Below are 27481 nucleotides of genomic sequence, written 5' to 3'. Positions count from 1 at the left end.
CCTCAAATTCACCTGGTTCCACTCCAAAGACCAAGTGACCTTCCTAGATGTGGACATCCACATTGCGGGAGACCACTTGGAAACTTCCATACACATCAAACCGACCAACCACCTCCAGTATCTCCACTACTCCAGCTCACACCCCTACCACACCAAAAAAGTCATCCCATTTTCCCTTGCTCTCAGAGGCCAGTGCCTCAACTCATCCCCCTCATCCTGCCAAAACTACAACCTACGCCTCCACCAAGCCCTAACCAACCGTGGCTACCCCTCCACCCTCATCAACAAACAAATCACTAGAGCCACCTCCCACAACCGCACCAAACAACCCAAAACCAACCCTCCAACTCTGATTACCCAATACCACCTGCACATTATGAAAATCAGACATACCCTCCACTCCCTCCTCCCCATCCTGCACAGTGATCCTGACACCAGGGACATCTTTCGGGATAAACCAAGGGTCGTCTTCCATCGCCCCCCCAACCTCCAAAACATCTTGGTCCGAAACACTCCCACCCCTTCCACACCACTTCCCCCAGCTCACAGGTGCAACAAACCCAGATGCAAGACCTGCCCCATACTTATGACCTCTCCCACCCTCCTGATCCCCACAGTGGCAGGTGAGTTCACCCTTCATCCTAAGGGCACCTGCCACTCATCCAACCTGATTTACACCCTCATCTGCCAAATCTGCAGCAACTTCTACTTAGGCAAAACCTCCACCCCCTTGAACCTAAGGATCAATAATCACCATTCCTCCACCCAAAACTCCGATTTCACAGTTACCATCGACACCAACAGCCATAACATCACCTTCAATAACTGTTTCCCTGTTGCCATCATCCATCTTTTACCCCCCTACTCTGACACATCTTTCCGCAGGCGATGGGAAAGGGCCTATATAGCAGGCATGCACGCCACTATACCCCCCGGACTCAACCTAGCCAACCAGTAACCCTTTCCTCCTCTCCTTCCCAAAACTACCCACCCACCTTACAGTAAACACTGGTTAAAGTACTTTTTGTTTTCTATCAACTGTTTCTTTTAACACTGATCGTAGAGACGCTATGGTCAGTATTCTGTGCCTCTACTCCATTTGACGCCGATTTTTCTATCTTCTACTTTGAAAATGCGACATATATCACGAAATATAGAATTATTTCTCTTCGTGTGGTAAGTGTTTACTGTCTCCTTCATCATTCGTATTTATCCACCCTTCTGGCACCTTTTCTGATATATATATATTTAATTTAAGGTGCGTAATTTATATTTACCATTTCACATACTGCGACTCGAAATACATCAACAAAAACAAGTCAAAATGTTACAGGATGTTCATAATGTCCTAGTACCATTACAATGTACATTACATGTATTAATCAATAAAAAATTGTTACTTCTCTAAGAACTTGAACTCAAATTTAACTAATCAGCTTCAAGATTTCTTATCCTGCAATAATATTTTCCTTCCTCAAGAAAAACAAAAGCTAAACTGTGAAAAACTTGCCTCAGGGCATTATTAAGCATTGGTAACATTGTTAAGCCTTGCTTCCATGTTAATAAAACATTAAAATGCTGTCCAAGGCAGAATTTATTGTATAAAAAATATACACACTAAAAAGGTAACGTTTCCACCCTCTAACAGGGTCTTCAGATGAATATTCACACTAGATTCTTGTGGAGGGTGGAAACGTTACCTTTTTTAGTGTATATATTTTTTATACAATAAATTCGGTAATGATTGTATAAGTCGGAGACGGATTTCTTCAAATTTACAGGAGAAAGTACTTACGGAATTGCGTTCTTGAGGACTTTCTGAAGCAGGGGAAATTGTTTTTTCGATTCATGCAACTTATTTAGCCTGTAAGTAAGGTATTTTTCGTCATTCATGCATCTCCGTTGTACGATAGCTCGTGCCGCCATTACCGTCGACTACGTGAATCAAATGTTCCATGCGTTCGATCATGTAATCCCATGTCAGTATAGCAACCATGCGGTAGTTTTACAAAATGACGTGTGAGCGGTTTTTTTTTCCATTTTAAGATAAGACTCTAGTTTACGTCCTTTTCCTAAGGAATACGTGTCATATATCGTTGGAAAGCTTATTTTATAAGGAATTCAACAACGTAAATCCCAAAGCAAGGAAAAATTTCCTGAAGGAGTAAATCCAGAAAAACCGATGTTGTCCGGATATGCGTAATTGAACATACTGAGGAATTTTTTAGATGATGAAGCACATATTTAGGGGTGAAATGAGTGCTAATGGAACCTAACCTAACCTCGTAGGCATACCTTGACCCCGTGAATGGATAGTGGGGCTATCGTGAACAAATCGAGAAAAACCGATGTTGTCCGGATATGCGCAATTGAACGTACTGAGGAATTTTTTAATGATGAAGCACATATTTAGTGGTGAAATGAGTGCTAATGGAACCTAACCTAACAGGCCTAACCTAACCTCGTAGGCATACCTCGACCCCGTGAATGGATAGTGGGGCTATAGTGAACAGAAAGTGTAAAAAGAAAAAGGTACTTACCCGAAGAGATGCCGGGTGCCGCACCACGATCGCGCACCGCAAACGCAAAGAAGCAATCACCATGCAGATAAGAACGTAAAGTAGAGTCTAGCCTCAATTTTCACTTAAAAACCTTTTGTGAATAGTTTGTGCGGCATTTATCGGTTCATAAGTTTGGAAACAATGCACATCAGCTGACGATAGACAACATGAGTCAAGATTTGCCCGTCGAATTAGCAACGACCAATAAATGATTATAATGTTAAAAATAATGCTTTTTTCATGGAAAAAAGTGATCCCCAGCTTGAAAAATGTTCCGGTATGCATATGAGGTAGGTAGAAATGATTTTTATTTGAAAATAAAAGAGTTTAATGTGTCTCCGACTTATACAACTGGTACCATAAATTCTGCCTTGGTCAGGATTTTAATGTTTTATTATTAAGCATGTATAAATTCAATGGGATTTGGATTTTAACGAGTATCAATGTTTTACGTCTACGGAGAAAAATTCACGAAGAATTCACGTATACGTAATAACTGTAATTCAAGGAATTCCTGGTGAGTAGCCACCCTGGATTAGCCAAAAGTGGCAGAAAAGGAATGCTAAATAACAAAAATCAAATTGAATGACTTTTCACTTCCGAAATTCAGGACTTGACAGATCTTATCACTGATAGGAAATTGGCAGTCATTACCAAGTACAGGCAATGTTCCGTTTCCTTAAATATGATATAAATCTCCAAGAAAGAAGTTCTTTGCTTTTCAACTCTTCAACAATAGGTAAGTAAAGCAGTCACGTAATGTATAAGGGCATGTACTTTGGGAATAAACATGAAACGTGCCATTTTCAAAATAAAAACAAGTTTTTCTCGGAATGCCAATGCCAATCATTCTTTATTGGCATGCAATGTTAATGGGGCATTATCCATTGTCTAATGCTTTCCCCTATACTTATTTTAACCCTACGTTTGAAAATAGCACCTCTTCTCTCAGTTGAACAGTGAACAGGCAATGAAACATTTGTCAGGTGATGTTTTTTTCTACAAATCCAGTGTTAACAAACTAGTCCACAGTACCACCCAAGTCTGATTTCTCAAACGAATTTCAATGGGATTTGAACCTTTTCAAAATTAACCACATGATAATAGCATAAGAAAGCACCCTACTTATCTGATGAGATGATGTAGTCAGCCCCAAAAACTTAAAAATTAGAGGCACATAACTTTGGAAATAAGCTCTGCAATAGAGTTCCCATGCTATAACAGAAATATGGTGGAATTACTTCCACTTTTAAAACTACAGAAGAGCAGTTTCCCTTACCTTCTAAGGGTTAGTCACTCCTGGACTTTGACTAATGTCGAGTAGCATCAGGTACGGGGTAAGTATTCCTCACTCACTCTCTCTAACGGACCAAGTTTCACATCCATATTACTACAGGGTAAGTATTCCTATAAAAAAAATATCAAAACTTCAGTAACAAGAGTCATTGTAATAAAAAGTATGTATAAGCGTAAATCAAGGAGTAAAACTCTTTTCTGCGGGCGTTTTAGTCCCATTGCCCACTGCTCCATTTAAGGGCATGCGATACAGTCTCCACGGGACTCTTTCCAAGCTCTTCCATCCGTGGCAGTGTGCCAACTTATCTCTCTTGGAGCCAGATCTGGCTCTTTCGTGCACTCGTTCAGCTGTAAACTTCGACGTCCACCCCCGCGGCCCACTATGATGCCATCACTTGTTCCGGCCCACATAGACCAACTTCTGTCATAATTATACATTTTGCACGTGACGTGATATTGTTATATTGGCTGCATCGCCTCAGTCCCTCTTATCTCCCCAGCTACTTCTTTATAACGTCATGTTTGACGTGAAATTGACATAATATTGTTATCAGGGAATTCTTTACTTTGAATTTCATACAACCATCGGTGGATTATTGAGATGGGCGATGCCACCGAATCTAGATGTTGAAAACAGAATAAATTGTCATCAATTTAGAGTTAACGATACTAGCAATGCTCCCACCCCTTTGACAACTAACATTACCCTAGGAGGCACTTTTTCCAGCCTTCGTAAATCTAGCTAATTGAAAGTCAGTTTTAACTCCATTTAAGGTGAAATTTAGTTCCTTTATGTGCATCAGGTTTGGCAACACTGCCAGGAGGCAAGGAGAAAAGCATTGATCATATGGGAGTATAATTTGATTCGTTCTCCTGGGAATATAAAACTTCCGATGGAAGAGAAAAAATGTCAACGGGAAGAGAGCAGTTTGAAGATGGATTTTCCCATCGGAAAAGTCGGAACTTCCATTTGATTAGCCGTAACTTGATGTTGAAGTTGATTCCCATAAGGAATACATGGGATACCGAAAATTCTTATTCATCATACATTTCAAACATCATGCCCAGCTTAATAATCAACATAAAAAATGCTTCCACTTGCAACATGGAGAGAAATTCATACTCTTGGATACACCCAGGGTTTGTTTTAGTAGCAGTGCCCATTCAGGCGATATTGAAATAAATGTACAATTGGTGCATAACTATATCTCCTCCCCTTAATCAGATACATCTAATGTTCAATTGGGGGAGACATCTGCACCTTTGTACTTTTCTCTTTGATATTTTCTTACTTTGATTGATGATGATACAACACTGATGAAGGGACACTCACAAACAACACCAATGCCCAGTCTGGGATTCAAACCCGAGAACCCTGACATAGTAGCATGTTGTGCTAACCACTGCACTACTGAGCTCACAGCATATTTTCTTACATTTTAGTGTTTGCTGCCTCTTTCCACTAGTTATGGCCAACAGTATGAACTAGAATGAATCGTGACATCATCTAACATGTTCCGGGCCCCGTGGCGAAATGGTGGACATAACGAGCTATGACGTCAGGGGTTCCAGGTTCAAATCCTGGTCAATCCACGAGTGTGTGTTTGTCCCGTCATCTATTTCATCCCTTTATCATCGCGATTAGCCAAAATGGCAGCAAAGTGTAGTAAAATAACCAAAATTAGCATCTAGAACTTAAAAGCATGCATAAGTTTTATGTTGTTGAAGGTATGATGATAGTAAAATAATATGGAATTGTGAGTTTATAGCAAGTGGAAACTTAGGTCCATGCTACAAAGATAACATAAGTGAAATATATTATAAATGTGATATTCATACCTGGGAAGTTGAACATCAAGCTCGTTCAGTGATTTGCCCCTGCACTTTTCTAGTCCTCCTCTCTGATCCAATGCAAGGAGTAATTTGCTGACACTGGTGAGCTGTACAGTTGACTCTGGCAATCTGTAATATTCTCTGTGGATCTGAATATCGTGTCCCATATGTCTTGTGATTTGGTCCAGTTCACAGTCCTTCAGATTAAGCAATTGGGACATGGTTGCAATATGTTTCCTTAAACGTGTAGATCTTAATGCAGATGGGTTCTTTGCTGCACATTCTTGAGAAAACTTTCTTAGGCAATCGTGTGCCCTCACACAACTATCTTGGGTTGAAGGAATGGCAAAGAAATACGGATTACTTTCACGGATGTTTCCAACTGTTCTAGTATGGAGTAATATTTGCATGCATTCGTCAATGCCAGGTGTTAGAAATAAAGGAACTCCTCGGCTTCTCTTCCCACGTATTTCTATTCTTATTAAAGATTGACACAATTTCTTTTCCAGATCAGTTAAGATGTTGAATACATCTTCATTAAGTTTATTATTTACCCTGGGCTTAGTGTAAGTTTCTGTTAACAGTCTTTGAACTTCACCAACTCTTCTCAAATTGAATAATAGGAGGTACGTTAACACAACCTGACAGAGCAAAGTCCATGTATATTCATCGGGATTGTCTTTCATCTTTTGTGTGAGGTCCTGTTTGGCCTTCTTAAGATACGACTGTAGTTTTAGCACATCGTCTCTTAGTGGCAGCAAAACATCCGTATTCCATTTCTTTTCCTCCCAAGTTTTCAAGGCGTTCCTTGAAATTTCAACATTCCATTCAGATGTCATCAAATGAAGGAAATCATCTGCATTCTCCTTCATTTGTACATCATGAGTTATAGCAGTCTCAGATATGGAATTGCCAATTTTCAGTGCTAAGGAGGGAGCTTTATATGTATTAGAATACGTACAGCTTGAATCACACTTTTAAATTTTGCAGGTGAAATACAGTCTCGTAGTGTGAATATTGTATTGTCAAGTTTTCTAATTTCTATCAAAAACCTTCAGAGTTCTCTCATTTTGCTACTGATGGTACTGTGCATATGTTTTAGGTGACCATGGATATTGTGCAATCTGCTTCCTAATTTGAGAATCAATTCATCACTACGAACCACTTGAGACACTCTGTCCTGAACCATCTTATGCAGAACATTCTCTTTCAGACCTTCAGTGGCTACTGATGAAATGGGCATCAGTAGCGAAGCGCGTGCTTGGTGGCGATAATTGGAAGGTGTTCCATTTTTCGGAGCAAATTTACAAATTCTCTTGTGCCTCCAGATGTTAGATTTCACAAGCAATGTGAAGCAACATTCGCATGGCAAATATTCTTGTGTTGGTAATTGGATTGATGGCCTTCTTTTAACAATGAATTTTCCTTTCTTATTTTTCACAACTTCAACATTGTGAGTATCATTTCCGCAGTTCCTAAGCAATGTTAAGGCTTCCTTTTGTTCCTTTGAGTTCTTAGGAAATGCAAAAGCTGCCTTGATGTCTAATTCTGAGCTTTCTCTGTACGTGCCGAGCAAGTTTTATCATTGTATCTCCACAGTAAAAACAATGTTGTATCTTATTAAATATTCTTTTAGTTCCGTTCTTTCTCGTAATATCAACTTTCAACGTGTCACTACTGGAAAACAAAGTGTCTTCTTCATTAATCCCCTTTGATCTATTACAAGTATCGATATAACTACACTTTTTACTCTCCTTATCAGAATTAACTGACACCATGGCTTTATTTTTCTTAGTTGATTCAAGACAATTTTCAATTTCAGTATCAGAACTATATGTGTCTGGAAGATAGTCAGAATCTCAAGGAGTTAAGTCGATTGAAGAATCTTCCTCGACCTCGTTAATTTCCAAGACACGATTGGTTGATTGAACATGTTCTCTTCCTTGCAATTGTAAGTCATCATCACGGTATGACCCAGTTTCGTTTGCCGTTGTATTTTCCACAGGAAGCCACATCCACAACCACGTTTCCTTTCTTATATACAGCTGTTTTTCCAAATTCTGATAATTTTGGAAAGGATGAGGCTGTCTCTCTGCATGTAGATTTCTGATCATTAAAATTAAGAGTCTCTGATTTGCCTGACCTTTGCTTGATTGTTGTACACACTTCTAGCTTTTTTCCATTGTATTTATTAGTAGTGCTCTTCTTAAATTTTCCCACGGACGACGATAACTGTATTTCTCTCAAAGATCTATTTATTTGTTGAATTTTACTTGTTTTGCGATTTTGTTGCATTCTTTGTACCATCCTTGTTTTATCCTTCTCTATTCTTGATGAAATGTTTCCAATTATATTTTTCTTTGCGTATTCTTTGTTTCTATCAGAACACTTTGAGTAGTCATTTGCAATAGGTATACTGTTGGAATTTGATACCTTTATATTTTCTTGCCATTCACGCCACTCAGTTTTTCTTGAACATGAAATAATTGCATTTTCCACTCTGTGGTTATTAGGTACATGTGTTGCTTTGCTTATCTCTGTCAAATCTGGTTGATAATTTGGACGTTTTACCTCATCACACGCAGTTGCTTTACAAGATTGCCTTTGTTGGTAGAATTTTCAATTCCATTTACTACATGTTCAGTATTAGATATTTCAGTTCTCTCTTCTAAAGGAGAATTGTTCACTGTCTCCACAAGTGACATTTGTATGTTTTCGAATTTTCTCTTCTTAGATGTTTGCTTCACAGTACTTTCCAATGTCACTTGAGCATGCTGTCTGCTGGCAGAGTCGTCTTCTTCACCGTCATCCAGAGATGGTCCTGTAAAAATATTAACAATTTGTTCACCTTAGAAAATAATGAAATCAACATTTTTGTAGAAATGACTACGTCTTTCTCTTCGTAATTAATAGTTCTATGTGATATTGTATAACATTATATATTATGTAAAACAGAAACACAAGCGTAACCAGAGAGGGATACCGGGAGGGTTATGTTCCTCAATTTTATCAGATTTCCTTTCTGAAAAGAAGTCTGTTAAATACTTAAATCAAGTTGGAGCAGCATTCTCAATCTTACCGTGATGTGCTTAATGGGTACTAATCAGAACATGTTATATCCACGGTTAAACTTACAAACAGTCAGACTAATCGAAATGTTATATATCTCTTAATACTTAATATCGATTGGTTTGATTGTTGAATAGAACGGATAATGGGCAGATCAATAGAGAACATTTTCACGAAAGAAGTGACTGTTCAACATGGCCTTCAGCACACAAAATTGCATGTATTACATGTTTCAGTAATTTCAAGATCTCAACGGTATATCGATTGTTTGACCCTCACCTCCCCCCCCCCCCCTTATATACATGGACCTTCACATTATTTATGTCACTTTAGAGTAGTATTGAGTAGGTCTGTCAGTCCACCAAATTCTATTTCCATGTCCAATAATTTTTCTGACTACCATATACCTAGTCGTATAATAAAACTGACAAAGTTTGAGGCAGTGTGTACAACCGGTTTTCAAGGTCGCGGCCAACCTTCCTGTGCAAGAGGCTGGAGTGGGCCATTGCGAGTTGAGCTGTCATAGAGGAAGTGTGTTCGTAAAAGTGTAGCTATGGAGTGGGGTGATTACGAAAATCGTGTGGCAGTAATAGCGCTTCATAAAGTGGGTCAAACAGCCCCCATGATATTCAGAACATTTAAAAAGTTGAACATCAGCAAATCTTCCGTGTATCGGACCATCAAGCGATTCACGGAGACTGGGACAGTTGATGATCGCCCAAGGCAAGGCCTCCCACGCAGCTTACGAACCAAAAAGTTAGTGCAAGCAGTGGCAGCCCGTATTTGGAGAAATCCTGTACGAAAGCAGGCAGTGCTTGCTCGTGAGCTGAACATTCCCAAAATGTCAGTGTCTCGTGTGTTAAGAAGTGACTTGGGGTTGAAGGCTTACCGGCGAAGTACAGGTCACTTCCTCAATGCACGTCTGAAAGAGCAGAGGGTGATAAAAGCAAAACGCCTCCTGCAGCGTTACGCCAACAATGGCCACAGGAAAATTCTTTTCACAGATGAAAAGATATTCAACATTTAGGAAACTTTCAATCGCCAAAATGACCGGGTGTATGCGTCAACATCCCACGAAGCTCGGGAGAAAGCCCCGAAGATCCAGAGGGGTCATCATCCGGCCTCAGTCATGGTTTGGTGGGGCGTGGCGTATGATGGCACCACCAAGCTGCATTTTTGTGAAAAAGGGGTGAAAACGTCAGCCAGAGTGTACGAAAATACTGTGTTGAACTCTATTGTGAAGCCTTTGAGTGACACTTTGTTCAGGAACCAACATTGGACCTTCCAACAGGATTCCGCACCAGCCCATAAGGCACACTCTACCCAGGAGTGGCTCAAGAGCAATGTCCCGGACTTCATTGCTCCAGCTGATTGGCCTGCTAGCAGCCCTGACCTCAACCCGTTAGACTACAAATTGTGGTCAGTGCTTGAGGGCATGGTCTGTACGAGGAGGCATGCCAATATTGACAGTCTGAAACGGTCCCTGGTGAAGGCAGTGGCGACTTTCCCTACGGAGACAGTGCGTAATGCTGTAGATGAGTGGCCACAGAGACTTCAGGCCAATGTAAAGGCCAAAGGTGGCCATTTTGAAAAATGATTGGTGTTATGTGTTCGTTAGACCTGTAAGTAATCTATACAATCAGGACATTAAAGTATCTTTAACACTTTCGTCGTAATGCACTTTCAATGTTGTGTCAGTATTTATGATATGACTAGGTATTTATCAATCGGTTTCGACTGTTGACTACAAAAATCAAATGGATAGCCCAATCGAGAACGTATGTACTACATCAGGTGGGTATTTCCAAGATGTTTCAGTTTTTACCAAGTTTCAAATTTCTAGCTCTAATAATTCCGGTGATATCGTAATGTTAAAAATATATAGATTGTTGACTTTCGATTTATTTGCTACCACAGACAGACAGATAGGTCGATTCAGATAATTTATATCGAGATGATCTATTATGTAGCATTAACAGTTTCTGAGATATCAGCACGTAACGTGACTTCGTTTGTCCCTCACAGAAAGACGATGCTTGGATAGAGATGATTTATACTGCTTTTTGCTGGTATTTCCTAGGTTTATCAACCTATCAAGTTTCGTATTTGTAGCTCTGGTAATGTCTGAGATATGGACAGTTGACACAGACGGGCAGACAGGGAGGCAAACGAATAAGCAGTGGGAAACTTCTCCTCAGCTTCGCTGATTATACCCAAAATAAAGCACTGCTTTAAAGTGTAAAATTTGGTTTATGCAGTGACGGTGCCAGGAAAAAAGCTGGGGGTGGACCCCCTCAGTAGAAACCCCCATTTTCTTTGGGGTTTTCACATTTCCAAAGTGAATTTTTAACCTTAATACAAGTGATATTTAGAAGTATATAAAATGCAATTTGAAGCATAACCCCCCTCTGTCTTTGCACCTGCTGCTTCTCTTGTCACTTTTCTCTGGCGTCCTTGTTGATTTCATGCTCCTGTACAATTAAAATCACAGTTTAACATATTTGTATGGAGGTCTGAATGCCAATATATTGTAAATGACCAAAAATACTATTATTTTTGCAGTGCTTACTTTATTATTAACTTCTGTTCTTTCTTGCAAATTCGACTCTGTGGCTCAGTCGGAACGGTGTCTGGCTGCCACGTGGGAAATCCGGGATCTATTCCCAGCATGGGTGATTTCATATGCAAATTTTCTAGCTAACTCCTAGCACGAGTGGCTCTGGGACTCATCCAGTTTCTCATCAATGGGTACCTGCAGGGTTACTCTGGGGGTGGGGTAAATGTGACCGGAGTCACCGGTGTTGATCACATTGCCTCTATTATAGCCTCCCTACATTAAACTTCATTTGTTAACAATTGCACATGCACTTACACATCATACAATACATGCATACCTAACACCCCCCGCATACACACAATGAACTACTGAAGACTTATTACTTATCTTTAACAACAGTATATATACTAATCTATTCAATGTATTATGTTATTATTGTATAATCTTTATATTATCTTTATTGTACGGTATGTGCCAAAATATACAGTACTGAAACTCGCGCACCTCAAACGCGCATGTGCGTTTGTCGATGGGGCATAGCTCCAGCCGCTCGTGTTCTCAGTAGCTAATGGTGTGTATGTTAGTGTTTCTTTCAGGATAAATAAACTGACAGATGACAACAATGTAATGTTCATCTTTTTATTTCAGTACTGTATATTTTGGCGCATACTGTATTATCATGATCAATGTGTTTTCTTTTCTTTCTTTTTATTCATTTATTGTATCTTTGACAAGGGTTGGTTGTAAGAACGGCCTACGAGGCCAAAACACGCCTGTTTAAGTAAAGACCATTCTATTCTATTCTCTATGCCCCCACACCCCCTGCCTACCTGTATGTCATTGGGCAGTGCACAGAGCACAGCTTCACCTTCTTTTCTTTCTTGCAAAGCAGAAGTTTTTCTTCATGACATGTGGTTTTATTGTTATCCATACTTAAAATGAATATTTTTCAAAAAAATAATCTTTCAACCCTCTTGGCCTCATTTCTTTTCTAGGCCGAGGAATTAATTTTGCTGAATAGCAATGGTGCCTGCATCCCTTGAGATAGCTGAGGAAAGTTCATGTAATTCGAATGGCAAAATTGTAACAAATATTTTGTTAGAATCAATATTATTTTATGCGATTTACAGGCTGTCAGTTATAGCAATTAACTGGCATGTCCAACAAAATAACGAGAGAACATTTTCACAAGACAATTAGAATCCTGTTGACTGCAGCAAATGCGGGACAGGATTGGGAAGGTAATATTAATAATTCTGAGGTTCGAGACTGAAAACATTCTCCCGGACAGAACATTTTCGAAATTTACTGATACGGTGATTGTTTTTGCACTTCTGGAATAAAAACAATTACAAGGTGTACAACTTGGAAGTAGCGGTCGAAAGAAGCAGATCGCAGACGTCACGCAGTTAGCTTGGACCTCTGTCAAGATAACCCCATTCAAACATTAGTCGAGTGGTGTGTGCATCGTGAAGTTGTTCGCGATTGAAAATGTCAGTGTACGAGCCAAATTCTCGCCATTTGCGGGAGGTTCTACTTTTTTGTTTCAATATGAAGAAAACTGCGGCTGAGGCTCATCGAATGCTCTCCACTACGTATGGTGAGGACGCTATAAGTGAGAGAACCTGTCGTGAGTGGTTTCAACGCTTCAAGAACGGTGACTTTAACGTCGAAGACCGGCATAGTGGTGGAAGACAGAAAGTTTTCGAAGATGCAGAATTGGAGACATTGCTGAGTGAAGACTCGCGTCAAACTCAAGAAGAATTGGCACGATCATTGGGAGTGACACAGCAAGCCATTTCAAAACGTCTGAAAGCCATGGGTATGATTCAGCATGACAACGCACGACCCCACGTTGCCAAAGTGGTGAAAACGTACTTGGAAACATTACCCCTACCCCACCCGCCTTATTCTCCAGACATCGCTCCCTCTGATTATCACCTGTTTAGATCAATGGCTCATGAACTGGCTGACCAACACTTCCGATCTTATGAAGAAGTCAAAAAGTGGATCGATTCGTGGATCGCCTCCAAAGATGAACATTTTTTTAGACGCGGCATTCATACGCTGCCCGAAAGATGGGAGAAAGTAGTGGCCAGCGATGGACAATACTTTGAATAATGCCTGATTAAGCAATGTTTTTCATCCCAGCGTCATATTTTTGGGGAAAAACGGCGGAAGCAAAGTTGTACACTTTGTAATTTCAAGTAATTTCACACTTAGGGTCTATAGTGCAGAAAATAGAACAAATTAGCCTATTTTAAATAAGATCCTTTGGGAAATCTCAACTGTTCTGGATTACGAAAAGTCGTGAAATAATTTCCAGACATCAGAATTTGACCTTGGAAATTTATACCCCATCGTTTCGGATTATTACTTATTTTCCAGTACCCTTCAGCACTTGAAAACATGGATCAGGGGTACCATGAAGGACAGTAGATTAATAATTATTAATTATATATATATCTCTGTCTGATATTTGTGCATAGTTAGAAAGGACAAAAAGACATAGAACTCCTAATCAACAAAGTGATAGAAGTTCTTGGAAAGGAAGCAAGGCGATTCCAGTTTCTATTTAATTGGTAAACTCAACTCTGAACTTGTATACAACGTCAAAGTATTTTCAATTCAATTTGAATTTTATGATTTGTAAAGTAATAATATAAATAATAATAATAATAATAGAATAACAACAGTTTCTATGACTGATGGGCAAGTTATGAAATCTTATACATCAGAGAATGTTTGGAAAACTATACAAGAACTATATCATTGCTGCATAGTGGTAGAAGTGTCTTTAGCCATACAGTTTTGATCATTAAAATGAACACCTGAATATTTGTTTGCAACTTCAATCTGCTTGAGAAAAATTCTTGAATGTTTTCTTAACAGAGGAAATGGACGATTACTTTGCACTACCTTGCCTCTTCCCTGCCTATCATACGCACGTCCACTATCGCAGTTAACCTAACAGTAGAAATGAACAACGTTAATTAAATCAGGTAGCCATACACATTTTAATGTTATATTCTTTTTAGATCTCGTCTAATTTTATCAATCTATCCAACTGGAAATGGGCCCAGAACGACATCTATGGATTCACTTGTTCCAAATTTGTATTGATTCATTTGTATCAAATTTCTAGAACTTCGTACAGAAAAGAAAAACATTAAGATAGAGACTCTTTGAAAGAACAACAATTCTGCAAATTTTGTCAAAAGAAGAGAATATGATGAACAAATGCGTGCTTTTCAGATGTAGAATTAATTGTCCATATTTCTGGATGATAGTAATAAATATAGCTATTGGCTATTTATTGATCTTATTTTCTTTTTTGGAAAATTTTGAAATTTGTTATGAAAAAAAAACAACTTGGAAATACCATTACAGTGTTAAACTTGTTTGGGAGGAAGGTGGGTTTATCAGAAAGCTACAGAAGCTATCGCATTTTTTGATGTTAAAGGTTTTGTGCATCATGAATATCTACATGAAGGATAAACCAAGACGTCCTGAAATGTTTGGAGTCCAGCAATTCGGCCTGATTTGTGCACATCTGGGCAGTGGTTCTTATTGGGCAACAATGCACGGTCCATACTGCTTTATCAGTCCAGGAATATCTGGTCAATCATCGTATCCCTCCTCTACCACATCACCCATATTAACCCATACTGTTGCCGTATGATTTCTTTTGTTTGGCCATGTGATTGAGTGATTAAGTTGGTGTTTAGTGCATGATGGCATGTGTTTCTTTGATTTTTGTGTCTATGAGAGTGTGTGCTTTGTATTTGACATGTACTTTCTCAATTTTATGGTTGTGGAATTTGATATGCTTGGCGAGTCCGGTGGTGGGTTGGGCAGTTTTTGCATTTGATAGGTGTTGCTGAATTCTCTCACTGATGGGCCTGATGTATCTGCCACCCTACCATACATCTTACCAAATGGCTCAAAAACAAAATATCTCAATTCAACCACAAGCTCTCACATGTATTTTGCAACAGTGCCGATGCCAAAAACTTGATAACATCCATAGTGCAAGCAGATAGTGCTAAAATTGCAAGCATCAACATAGTGGACATGTATAATTCAATACCCATAGACCTAGTCCTAACATCAGTTGAAAGGTGGCTGACCATAAACAAAGTCCCCGCACTGGAATTATCCGAAACTGTCAATTTGCTAGAAGTGTGCTTAAGACACAATAATTTCTATGAGCAATCTGAAGGCCTTGCCATGGGAAACCCACTATCGGCTCCCATAGCAAACATAGTAATGCATTTGGCTGAAAAAAGCATACTCCAAACTCTGGAACTCAAATTCATCAGATATGGACGATACACTGATGACACCATAGTCATATACAAAGAACCCAAAGAGATCAACCTGTTGTTGGAAAAACTAGATAGCATCCACCCCAGACTAAAATTCACCATAGAACATGAAAAGCAGGGCAAAATCAATTTCTTGGACCTCACCATCAGCCGCGGGGGCAACAAATTCACAACCACAGTTTTCAGAAAACCAGATGCAGGCAATCAATACATCCATGCACTATCCAACCATCCACCCAAGCAAAAGGGCAACGTATGGCTAAACTTCTTCTGAAGAGCCTTCTCGTACTATTCCAGAGAAGAAGACCTGAGGGACGAGATAGCAACAACCACGGAACTGGCACTGAAACATGGATATACTGAATGTTAACTCTCCACATGGTGCAGCAAAGCTGAAATCTAAGTCAGACAACCTGCACCATCAACAAAACCAGCTCCACCATCGCAACCAGATCCCAGTAGCAAAACCTTTCCCTACCATCCTACCACATCCAACCACCTTACCAAAGCCCTCCACCCCTACAACATCCAAATAGCACACAAACCAACCTCCAAAATAGCTAACCAACTAAACAAACATAAAATATACTTCCTCTCCCCCTCAACAATCCAGGCGTCTATGATGCTGAATGCGAGTGCAAGGCTCATTACATCGGCAGATCCGTCAGGCCCATCAGTGAGAGAATTCAGCAACACCTATCAAATGCAAAAACTGCCCAACCCACCACCAGACTCGCCAAGCATATCAAATTCCACAACCATAAAATCGAAAAAATACATGTCAAATACAAAGCACACTCTCATAGACACAAAAATTGAAGAAACACATGCCATTATGCACTACAACCATGAACTGAACATAGATAGTGGTCAGGCTCACCACGCCTGGATTCCGTTACTGCAGCAATTAACACCGGTGAACAGCAGACAACATCTACGCAGACACACAGGCGACAGCAGCACACCTAGCGGCAATTTAGGAAAAAACAACAGAAACGCGGCAAGCAACAACACAACGAATTCCAACGAGGATGGTGGCAGTGGCCACCAAAATTAATAGAAAATAATGTAAAACAGCTTCGCAGAAAACCTTAATTATACTGTACTTGTTATTAAAAAAATAACAATGCAAATTTTCGTAATCGAACTACAAATCTGTTTAAAATTTCTTTTTCGAACTGGATTTAAAAATTCAGTTGCCAGGTGAAAATTTTCAGTCATCATGGCAATTTAGGCATCTTTCATTTTTCTGCCCCAGCACACGTGCATATGAGAGAGATCACAATCTAACAATTGGGTTTTGGGCCATTATCTGTTAATTCATAGACAGTACATAATGGAAGATGATAATCAAAAAGCAAAATAAATCTGCAACCATGCTACCTGAAATTATTACAAAGAAGGAACAAAGAAAATATCAAAAGTTGTCTTTCCATACCTCAAACAGGAACAGGCAAAATGCTTCTCTCCGTGCAGCAAGAACATCACATGTTTGGTACTCCTTGAACGTTAGAATTCCAAAGAAGCCCACACCTACTGGAAATACAGGGTCCAACTTCTGGATGAACAATCAGTGCTACAAGATAAAAAAAAAACTTCAAAGAAATTAGCCATACCAAATCACACTGGAACAACACATAGATAAAGTTGCTAGTTCTCATGATTGCCTAAGGCAAGGAAGGTTATATTATTTTGCTATTTTAAGTGCAGTGGTGACAATTGGGTGTTAAAACTGGAGGGGGGGGGGGCAAGGAGAGGTGACTTAACTTGGTAGATAATAAATACGGAGAAACTAGTACTCACTTTTATCCGCGAAGCTGTTTTTTTCTTTTTCGATTAATTTCAGTGGCCACTGCCACCATCCTTGTTGGAACTTGCTGTACTGTTGCTTGGCATGCGTTTTTTGTTTGTAGTTCTCTGGCTGCTGCTAGGTGTGCTGTTGTTAACTGTGCGTCTCGGTCTGTGTCGTCTGCTATTTCCGGGTGATAACTGTTGTAGTAGGGGAATCCAAGTGTCGTGCGCTTGCCCACTATCAATGTTAGCTTGTGCGGGAAATTCATTATGGAGTGTGTTTCCTTGATTTTGGTGTCTACGAGCATGTGGGCAGTGTGTTTGACTTGAACCTTTTGAATTTTATGGCTATTGTATTTGATATGTTTAGCAAGACCAGTAGTGGGTTGGGCTTTTTTTTGCATCTGCTAGGTGCTGTTGGATTCTTTCATTGACAGATCTGAAGAAACCTGCTGATGTAATGTGCCTTGCATTCACACTCTGCATCGTATACACCTGGGTTATCAAGGGGGGAGAGGAAGTACCGTTTGTGTTTGTTCAGTTTATCAGCTCTTTTGGAATTGGGTTTGTGTGCTACTTTGATGCCATATGGGAGAAGGGCTTTGGATATGAAGTTGGAAATGGTGGGATGGTAGGGGAACCAATTATATTGGCCGCTGGAGGTTGCTTGCGGATGAATTGATTGTGGTTGGTTAGGGTGTCTGACCTGTATTGCCACTTTAATGCACTTCCCGCATGAGCTAAACATCGATAGCGGGCAAGCACACTACACTTGGATTCCCCTACTACAACAGTTATCGCCTGGAAATAGCAGACGGCACAGACCGAGACGCACAGTTAACAACAGCGTACCTAGCGGCCGCCAGAGAACTACAAACAAAAGATGCATGCCAAGCAACAGTACAGCAAGTTCCAACGAGGATGGTGGCAGTGGCCACTGAAATTAATTGATAAAGAAAAAGCAGCTTCATGGATAAAAGTGAGTACTAGTTTCTCCGTATTTACATACTACCACGTCTCTCTTTTCCCAATTATGAATTGGTAGATAAGGCGATAAGGCTTAGATTTAAGAAGCCATAGTGCGGGGACAAAAAGTGAGGGACAATCTCCCCCTAGCTGGGTCCAAAATTTGCAAAAATTCCTTTATTTTTTTAGTGAAGCAAATTACCCCCTCCCCTCTTCCCCCAGTTGGATGCCAATTTACCTAAAACACCTCACACACAGCTTAGGATCAAAATTTTCCGGACGAGTTTTAAATTTTTCCTTAAGGAGAACATGTCTAGAATGTAGCAATCCCCTGCTCTATCACCCTCAAAGGATCTAATCACTTTTAATTTTTGTTAAAAATTGAGCTCAAAGATATACAGTTATGCACTCACTCCACCTGGCCAAACCTGTTACATGACCAATTGCATCCATTATTACTCCTTTACATTTTATGGGAAGGGCGATGTTAAGGGACTTTAGACTCACGCTGTACATCAAATATTGACTTTATGATAATTAAATTAAGTTGGGTAATTTAGGGTGAATTTAAATTCTCTCCTCCAACTCAAACCAAACGAACTGGAAGAAATATTTCGATCTGGCAGTGAAGTTTGGAACTTGTAGTATCTGTTGAACATAGAAGCTACGAAGAAGTAGTGTATTTGGAGCTACCAAAAACTACAGATAATTCTTGTGTTAGATGTAAGTAGACGAGGAAAACTGTGTTTTAAAATGGCTGTATTTATTAGTGTTGCACTGTACTACATGCGATAATTCAAATACCATTTGTTCACAACATGGTGTTTAGTTGTCATAGAAGAGATTATAAGATTTGCTGCCATGTTTGTCGTTGATACAGTGTATCCAGCTAATAAAGAGAAAAATGTTGGGCTTTTAGGCAAATAGTCAAGAAAAATAACTCTTTGGTGTTCCTTATTTCTGTCTTCAAAGAAGAATACAGAGTTGACAGGAAAAAATCCTGAGAAGAAATGGGGTAAGCTACTTTGAACGTGGAGCAGAAGGATAAGCTGGTATTACAGTTACTCAAATTATGTTCGTCTGGTTTTTGCCTCGACCCCAGTGATGTGAGAAATGTTATGTTCGAATCTGTCAAGTGGCTCACATACTGTCATCATCATCATCATGTTCAGTCGGAAAATGTCAGTCATGAAGTAAACAATACTGTTTATGGGTCCTGTTATGTGAAGTACTAATACAACCACCCTATTTCTGTGAAACTGTTTGATTGGGTAAGGCGGCAAGAAAATCTAAAGATGGATATCACAGGAAATGTGTGACTGCACAAGGGAGAATAAAGTTTATTTGTGGAAAATGTGCGAGCAAAAGATAAGGTCCTACACTCTGAGCATAAGGTTTGTAATGGAAATCAAAACTAATAATAAAAATTTCAATGTTATGTAACTGACCTGATATACCCTTACATGTGACCCAATTCACCCCAACTCTTAAGGGTGAATAGGGTCATTCAGAGTTGATGTTTAAATGCTATGGGCAATAAAATAAGAGAAGGTAACAAATTACTTGAAACTGTAGTTAAAGTTTTGCTTTATTACTATATTCCAGATAATTTTAACATTTGAACGAAACTATAGGAAATATTTACATTGTTTGATTTTTTGACCCGATTCACCCTAAGTTACCCTACTTGCCTAACAATTGTTAGGCAAGTACTTTAACTGTGGTTGTACTTTTTTAATGTTAAGCAAGTATGTACTTACAAGTCTTACTTGTATTTTTTTCTTTTTAACAACATTGTTACGAAATTATATGTTCTGTTTCTGCTATGAATATATATTCTCTGACTCTTCTATGATCTGCAAACATTTGAGCTCAAGTTTAAAAAAAGATAAAGGAGATCACACCCTTTAAGAGACACATGGCAGGTTCAGTTGGATGCCTACATTCTAAGAATGTTATCCTTATGGGAAAAATAAAAACAAATGTGGGGCACAGCTGGAAAATAGCCCTCCGATCAAATATTTCATGTGCAGTCTTTTTAGGTCAATTGGTACCCAACTAGGGGAGGTGACTTGATAAATTCTCACATTTTAGGAATTTTGGATCAGGCTATTGACCCCTAATAGCCGTCACTTTTATGTGCAATGGTAATACAGTTAAGTGGTCAGTTTTACCTCTCAATATTAACATTTAATCCCGTACCCTCTTTTAACATTCAACTACAATGCAGTTAAACAGGTCCAAAATAACAAAAATCAATTTTCACCCTTAGTTCTCGGTTTGTTAGTTACCCTTGCATCTCCTGACAGGGGACTGTTTTCCCTGATGTCCTTGTATTTCAAAATAGAAACTCTCGAGATTTCTGTGGTCATTATACACTTGTACTAAGTTTTTTCTTAGTATCACCACAAATTTTACGTATGACATTTATGCACAATAGCACTATGCAATCATATGATGTCAAGTTTTTTAATTTTTATTTAGGAAATTGTAAAGTATTGTGTGTATGGACACAATAAACAAGTAAATAATCTCTTAACTCTCTCATTTTAGTAGTATCTTTAAATATGATAAAATCTTGTATGCAAGTGAGTGCTAATTAATATGATAGGATGAGCACACAATTGGAAATGTGTGTGTGTGTGTGTGTACTAGATTAATTTTGCATTGCAAGATGAATACTGTTGTAGAAACTACACAAGATCTTTTATCATCAATTTTTGTGCTTTACTGTATTGTATTTTGTTGCCATTGCACATTTTTTTAACATATTAGCTAAGATTAAAATAGTTAATGAGTGAAGTGATAAATCGTCAAGGTGGACATTTTGAACATGTTTTCCATTAAACTTTTGGGTTTTCAGATTATGTAATTATTTTTTTGTGTAGTTATAATAAATATTTAAAATGTCATTTGAAATCACGGCGTTTCTGTTGAAACACCCGGTATTTTCCTTAAATATGCTACTCTCTTGTCTGCAAGTGTCAATGTTAATCAACAGGATTGGATCAGCATACAATCAGAAATGTGTGTGTGTGTGTGGACTGTATTAATTTTGCAACAAAAAGGGAAGATTAGTATTATTGAAACACACTTATCAGTTTTCGTGCTTTACCATATTGCATTTTGTCATCATTGCACACTTTTCTACTTTTTCTAAATGTATTGATGAACATAAAAATTGTTAATGAACTAACGTCGTTTACTTCGAGTCATTAAGTAGACACAAGACAAGACAAGACACAAGAATAAATAAAATTCAAATTTACAAAATTGTCTGGCTCATTGGGGAACCAAAAATGCACAATAAAATACCAGAAAATGCTCTATAAAAATGCAATAAAACTCACAAAAAATGCTCTTTTACAACAAACGTAAGTGTTGTTGTCATGCATTGCAATGCATTACTAACAGCATTTGATGTGGAAAATGTTAGCTGGGAAGATGCTCCTATGGTTTAGCGTAGTGGCAAAAGACAACTGAAGGATACCATCCCCCCTCATAAGACTTGAACATTCGAAAGCTCCTTCCCACCCCTACCAATACTAGAGGAGCTTACTTGAAGTAAATTATTGTCACCAGCCTGCTAATTTTCTGGTAGTTCTTCAGTAGAAAAATCATCCCAGACAAAACATCACCCATTGAACATAGCTTACTAAACCCTTCACTTTTATTCAAAACCAGAAACATTTTCTTGGTTACTCTCTTTCCCACTTCCCCACGAACTTTTTCCAACTCATTTATCAGTTTTTACACTATATCTTTTTGTTCCAGAAGAAAGGATTTTCTCCAACCAAAGTTGTTCTGAAACTTTCATACTGGAAAAAAAACAACAATTGAGTTGCATAAGAAAATAAACAATGCACCATCAAAGATGCTTTGTTAAGGGCATGCGATACAATTTCCACGGGAGTCTTCCCAAGCCCTTCCGTCCATGGCAGTGTGCCAACTGAGCTCTCTTGGAGCCAGATCTGGCTCTTTCGTGCACTCTAGCCGGACCCTGTGGCCGAGTGGTTAGCACAACACGCTGCGACGCCAAGGGTCCCGGGTTCGAATCCTGCTCGGGCTTGGTTGTTTGCGAATGTCCATTCATCAATTTCATCACTCATCCCCATCTTCACAAATTAACCAAGAGGCACAAAACGCGAAGTAAAATAAACTAAATCAATCATCAATCTTTCGTGCATTCGTTCTGCTGTGAACTGGGGAGCCCATCCCCCATGCCATCTCTGGTTCCGACCCACATAGACCACCTTTCGTCATAATTATACATTTTGCACCTGACGTTATATTGTTATATTGACTGCGTCGCCCCACCCTCTCTTATCTCCCCAGCTACTTCTTTATAGCGCAATGTTAGACATGAAATTGACATAACATTGTCGTCAGGGAATTCTTTACTTTCGATTTCATACCACCATCGGTGGATTATTGAGATGGGCGATGCCGCCGGATCTAGATGTTGAAAACTAAGAATAAATTGTCATCAATTTAGAGTTAACGATAATAGCAGTGCCCCACCCCTTTGACAACTAACATTACCCTAGAAGGCACTTTATCCAGCCATCGTAAATCTAGCTCCATGAGAGTCAGTTTTAACTCCATTTAAGGTGAAATTTAGTTCTTTTATGCCCATCTGGTTTGGCAACACTGCCAGGAGGCAAGGAAAAAAGCATTGATCATATGGGACTATGATTTGATTCATTCTCTTGTGAATATAAAACTTCCGATGGAATAGAAAGAGATGTCAACGGGAAGAGGGCAGTTTGAAGATGAATTTCACCAGCAGAAAAGTCAAAACTTCCATTTGATTAGCCGTAACTTGATGTTGAAGTTGATTCCCCATAAGGAATACATGGGATTCCGAAAATTATTATTCATCATATTTTTCAAACATCATGTAATCATAATCAACATAATAAAATGTTTGCACTTGCAACATGGAGAGAAATTCATACTCTTGGATACACCCAGGGTTTGTTTTAGTAGCAGTGCCCATTTGGGCGATACTGAAATAAATGCACAATTGGTGCGTAATTGTATCTCCTTGCCTTAAGATCTGTTGGTTATGGAATACACAAACATCTAAGAGAGAAAAAAAAGCAAAAAAAAAGCAAATGCATCAAAATCCTAACTTACTAATCAAGGTTATATAAAATTAGCAATGTTGATTTGTGGCGAGAAATACATTTTTAAATAATCATCGGTGCTGTCAACTTACTATACACCCTCGAGAATTACATTGCTTTTTATAATCGACAGATTTCAATGTTTTATGTAATATGAAATTGGTTCCAGCACACGGAAAACACAATAACAGAGATATCTGATCCGAAAGTAGCTCGCATACGTAAAAACCTGCCATCTCAAGAGTTCTTTTGCCACTTTTTATTAGTAAAAACAGGTTGTATGCACATTCAAATAGTGAAAAAACACATGCAAAAGAAAACACCATCAAATGTAGCACTCCTAACGCCTAACGTAACGACGTAAAATTATTAACAATAAATCTAACACCTAATGATAATTTCACTTGATTTTAGCTTCATAAGTTTCCAGTCCTTCAAGTTTGATTTATTTTATAATACATTTATCATCTGGTGCTGTTGTGGAATGTCATGTTATGTGCTATATTCACTTACATGAGCTGTTCTGGTTAATGGTAAGGTAACATGCTAAGATAACAAACATACTTTACTTCACAATAACATATCTCCGTAGCTAAAAACAACGGAAAATGTTCATAAACTACATAATCTTCATAAACCATGCAAAAAATATTTCATTTTCTCGAGGGGGTACCGAGGGTCAAGGGTACCTATCATCTCCACAACCTAAACTGCACCCAAAATGTTGAGGTCACTACATGTCCGGTCAACTTTTACAGAAATATACACATATGAATATGTAAGACATGTTGTGCCATTATTCTGAGAATTCATAGACAGCAAATAATGGAAGACAATCCAAATATGCAATAAAACTGCAACCTTAATTACGAAGAAGGAATAAAGAAAACATCAAAACTAGCAACTGTTTTTTTTCCCCATACCTCCATCAGGAACAGACAAAATGCTCTAGTCAACTTCACCCTAGAATTCCCAAGAAGTCCACAACTAATGGAAATATGCTGCCCAACTTCTGAATCAACAATCAGTGCCACCAGAACAAAAAAACCTGAAAAGAAAATACGTATGTCAATTCACTGTAACAACAAACATGGAGTTACAAATTTTCAGGAAAGATCTCGTGTATCAAGCAATTATCATGTATGTATATATTTAGCAAGTGCGTATAAAATTATTTACAGTCATCCATGACACCATATTATTTCTTCAAATTTAATAGGAGAATGAGAAATGTATCTGGAAATGTAGAAATAATTTGGAAATTTGGATCAAGTAATTTGTGTATTTTTAAGTTGCAGAGAATATTAATTTGTGAGGATTCATAATGTTAAATTTAGGTTTTGCAAGGAACCATGCTTGTAACTTGCCACTTTTCATGTGGAAAACTTATTATCACCCACTGAGAATGGAAATGTTCTATGTCCAATTTTTTATTTTATTCAGGAGAGCCCTTTAAAGTTTGACTTGATATATTTATTGAACCTTCGTCACCAGGGGTGTCCACAGGGGGGATTCATGACGTGCCTGCATCATGGGAATTTTTTTGGGGGGGACAAAATTTTATGGTTAACTACCAATTCTATATATCTTCACAGAAAAATGGGGATAATCGTTCATTTGATTTGGCTTATTATTGATTTTCAGTTATGGCTATTATGTATATCTTTGATCACAGTGATGGGGTTGAAATAAAACACCACTTCTTATGCCTTTACAATTGGTTTGGAAAGGGGGGGGGGGTATGTGCTGTTCCCATACAAGGTTAGTCATGCAGACAAAGTGTTACGAATAAGGTTCAGTACACCAACAATGGTAATGAGCCTAGGCAGTTGTGTACGTTTTATGTTAGGAAACATGAAAGTGAACCCTGCTTTTTCTATCTTTAGTCTTTTAATTTCAACTGCAATGAAAGGTTTTGAATGCTATGCGCCTCTCGGCCAGTGGTAAATAATGTCAGGTGTTTTCTGTGTGGTAGCTCAGAGTCGGCTCGGAACTTCGGACACTGCAGATTTCAGTTTTAGTGTTGGATGATTTCAGGCACGATTTGTTTCACTTGCCGTGTCGGCGATTGGGGGGGGGGATCGCCCCCCATTTTTTTGCCCCTATGCTAAACCTAATCTACCAAGAGAAAGTAAACTCTCCTGCCCCTCCCTCCCAGTTTGGGCACCTTGCTACCCTAGTTTTTGAACCCAATCCTCACCACTGTTCGCTTGTTGTGTTCATGTGCTACGACTGACTGAATAATTGTAAAATATTGTCAGTTTTCGTTGTCTAAAGCTTACTTTTGTTGACTATGTAAATTGAAAGGGAAACATTCATTCCAAAGAGTCTTACAAGCCAGTTCAAATACATATGTATGGAGTACATGTGTAATACCATTCATCACCAGGGTAAGTGAAAAAAACACTATGAACTTAAACATGTATATAAAACTAAAAATAATCTTCCCATAGTATATAAAACTAAAAATAATCTTCCCATAATATATAAAACTAAAAATAATCTTCCCATAGTATATAAAACTAAAAATAATCTTACCATAAAGTACAAAACTGTGGAAGTTAAATTTGGAAGTGGGCCTTGGAAAAATCACCCAAATGATGAAAGTGCTTCAGGTTCAGGAGCAGGTGAACAAACTCAGCTTAATGAGACAGACCACAAGAAACATGAAAGGTACTTATTTTAAAACTTTTCTTTTATACTATCCTTCCTATTAACATGATTTGATTGTAAAGAGTTTCCGAAGCTTTGCAATGGAAAACATTATTCATCTTGAGTTATTTAACGTCCCTTTTCTACCTTGTGGTTAATCTCAATGGTAGGATGGGATTGGGACAGAAAGTTAGAAAGTTCAGGTACAGACGACATGATGGGTTCTGAGTAAGTGTATGGATCAGCAGAAATGCGTCAAGAATGAATAGATTTCGTAAACCATGTAGTCCATTTTTCGACCTTTCCAAATTTGTAGGTATTATACAAAACAAGTTGCCAATTGCTCTGCAGAACGGACAATGAGTGTCATTAGAACCATTAAAAACGGACTACGTTCATGTATGGCTGATAAGTGGTTAATGTATATCTTAATTCCATCCTGCGAGTCCGATATTTTAAAAGTGAAGCCAAATGAGGAAAATATCAATAAGCTTTCTGCAACAACTTTGACACATCAGAAGGTATTATCATTTGTGTAAAATGTTCTTTCAATCAATGTCAAAATAATATAAAATATACATGCAATTGTACCTTTTTTTTGGGGGGGGGGCATGTCTCCCCTGTTTGTCACCATTGCGCTGAAAGTTTGTATCATTGCAAAGGCTGATATATTGAAGCCTTTCTAAAAAGAAGTACTTCATTAGGTACTGATGCTGTAACTAAAAATTGACATTTTGGATAGAACAATTGCAACACTAGCTTTGATTTGAGAGTCCCAGTGTTCTACCTACCAGAAAAAACACTGCACTCTGGAAACGAGATGGAGATGAAAGAATTTCATTATAAATTTGTCATTCAGTAGCAAAGTAAAATAAATAATTCATATTTTGGGAAATCAGTCAACTACTTTGATTACACCATTATTATAAATTTGGTAAAACTGTCAAAGCCAGGAATCAGATTTCTTCAAATTTACAGGAGAAAGTACATATGGAATTGAGTTTCTGTGTAATTTCGGAAGTTCGTAGAAATGTTTTCTCGCATTTTTCAACATACTTGGCCGCTAATTCATGTATTTTTCTATAATAATATTCGTCCGATGAACGAAAGCTGTTGCTTGAATTTCCATCCATGTACTTGAACTGGATGTTGCGAGCATCTGATGATGTAATCCCCGGTAAGTGTTTCCAAACACACAGTTTTTTTTTACTATATTGCCCAACCTAAAGCAACCTAACCTTACTGTGATGGTGCGTGGGGCTATCGTGAATGGTTTTCGGGGCTATTTGTGGTTGGTTA

The 27481-nt window shown here is 38.5% G+C and overlaps 3 protein-coding genes across 3 annotated transcripts; 2 read left to right on the top strand and 1 right to left on the bottom strand.

The window, feature by feature from the left end:
• Positions 1-3861: 3861 nt before the first annotated feature.
• Positions 3862-6466, bottom strand: LOC146003569 (uncharacterized). The gene is made up of 2 exons (XM_083141866.1): positions 5697-6466; positions 3862-3968 (listed from the first exon to the last, which is right to left on the bottom strand). The coding sequence occupies exons 1-2, from the start codon at positions 6374-6376 to the stop codon at positions 3938-3940; spliced, it is 711 nt and encodes a 236-aa protein (XP_082997992.1). The 5' UTR covers positions 6377-6466; the 3' UTR covers positions 3862-3937.
• A 2846-nt stretch (positions 6467-9312) lies between these two features.
• LOC146003818 (uncharacterized) lies at positions 9313-9786 on the top strand. The gene has a single exon (XM_083142239.1). The coding sequence runs from the start codon at positions 9313-9315 to the stop codon at positions 9784-9786; it is 474 nt and encodes a 157-aa protein (XP_082998365.1).
• Positions 9787-15390: 5604 nt separating this feature from the next.
• On the top strand, positions 15391-15918 carry LOC146003816 (uncharacterized). The gene has a single exon (XM_083142237.1). The coding sequence runs from the start codon at positions 15391-15393 to the stop codon at positions 15916-15918; it is 528 nt and encodes a 175-aa protein (XP_082998363.1).
• Positions 15919-27481: the final 11563 nt, after the last annotated feature.

Source organism: Lepisma saccharinum, chromosome 20, assembly GCF_977018435.1.
Source record: "Lepisma saccharinum chromosome 20, izLepSacc3.1, whole genome shotgun sequence".
In the NCBI taxonomy this organism is placed as follows: Eukaryota; Metazoa; Arthropoda; class Insecta; order Zygentoma; family Lepismatidae; genus Lepisma; species Lepisma saccharinum.
The sequence above is the reverse complement of the archived record's forward strand: the minus strand, read 5'-3'. Positions and strand labels throughout refer to the sequence as shown.

Bases quoted from the DNA above. Each gene is read 5' to 3' on its own strand.
- LOC146003569 (XM_083141866.1), bottom strand. From the start codon at position 6,376: ATGAAAGACAATCCCGATGAATATACATGGACTTTGCTCTGTCAGGTT. The intron at 3,969-5,696 runs GTATGAATATCA...TTTTTTTTATAG, and splicing joins CTTGATGTTCAACTTCCCAG to GAATACTTACCCTGTAGTAA.
- LOC146003818 (XM_083142239.1), top strand. From the start codon at position 9,313: ATGGAGTGGGGTGATTACGAAAATCGTGTGGCAGTAATAGCGCTTCAT.
- LOC146003816 (XM_083142237.1), top strand. From the start codon at position 15,391: ATGTATAATTCAATACCCATAGACCTAGTCCTAACATCAGTTGAAAGG.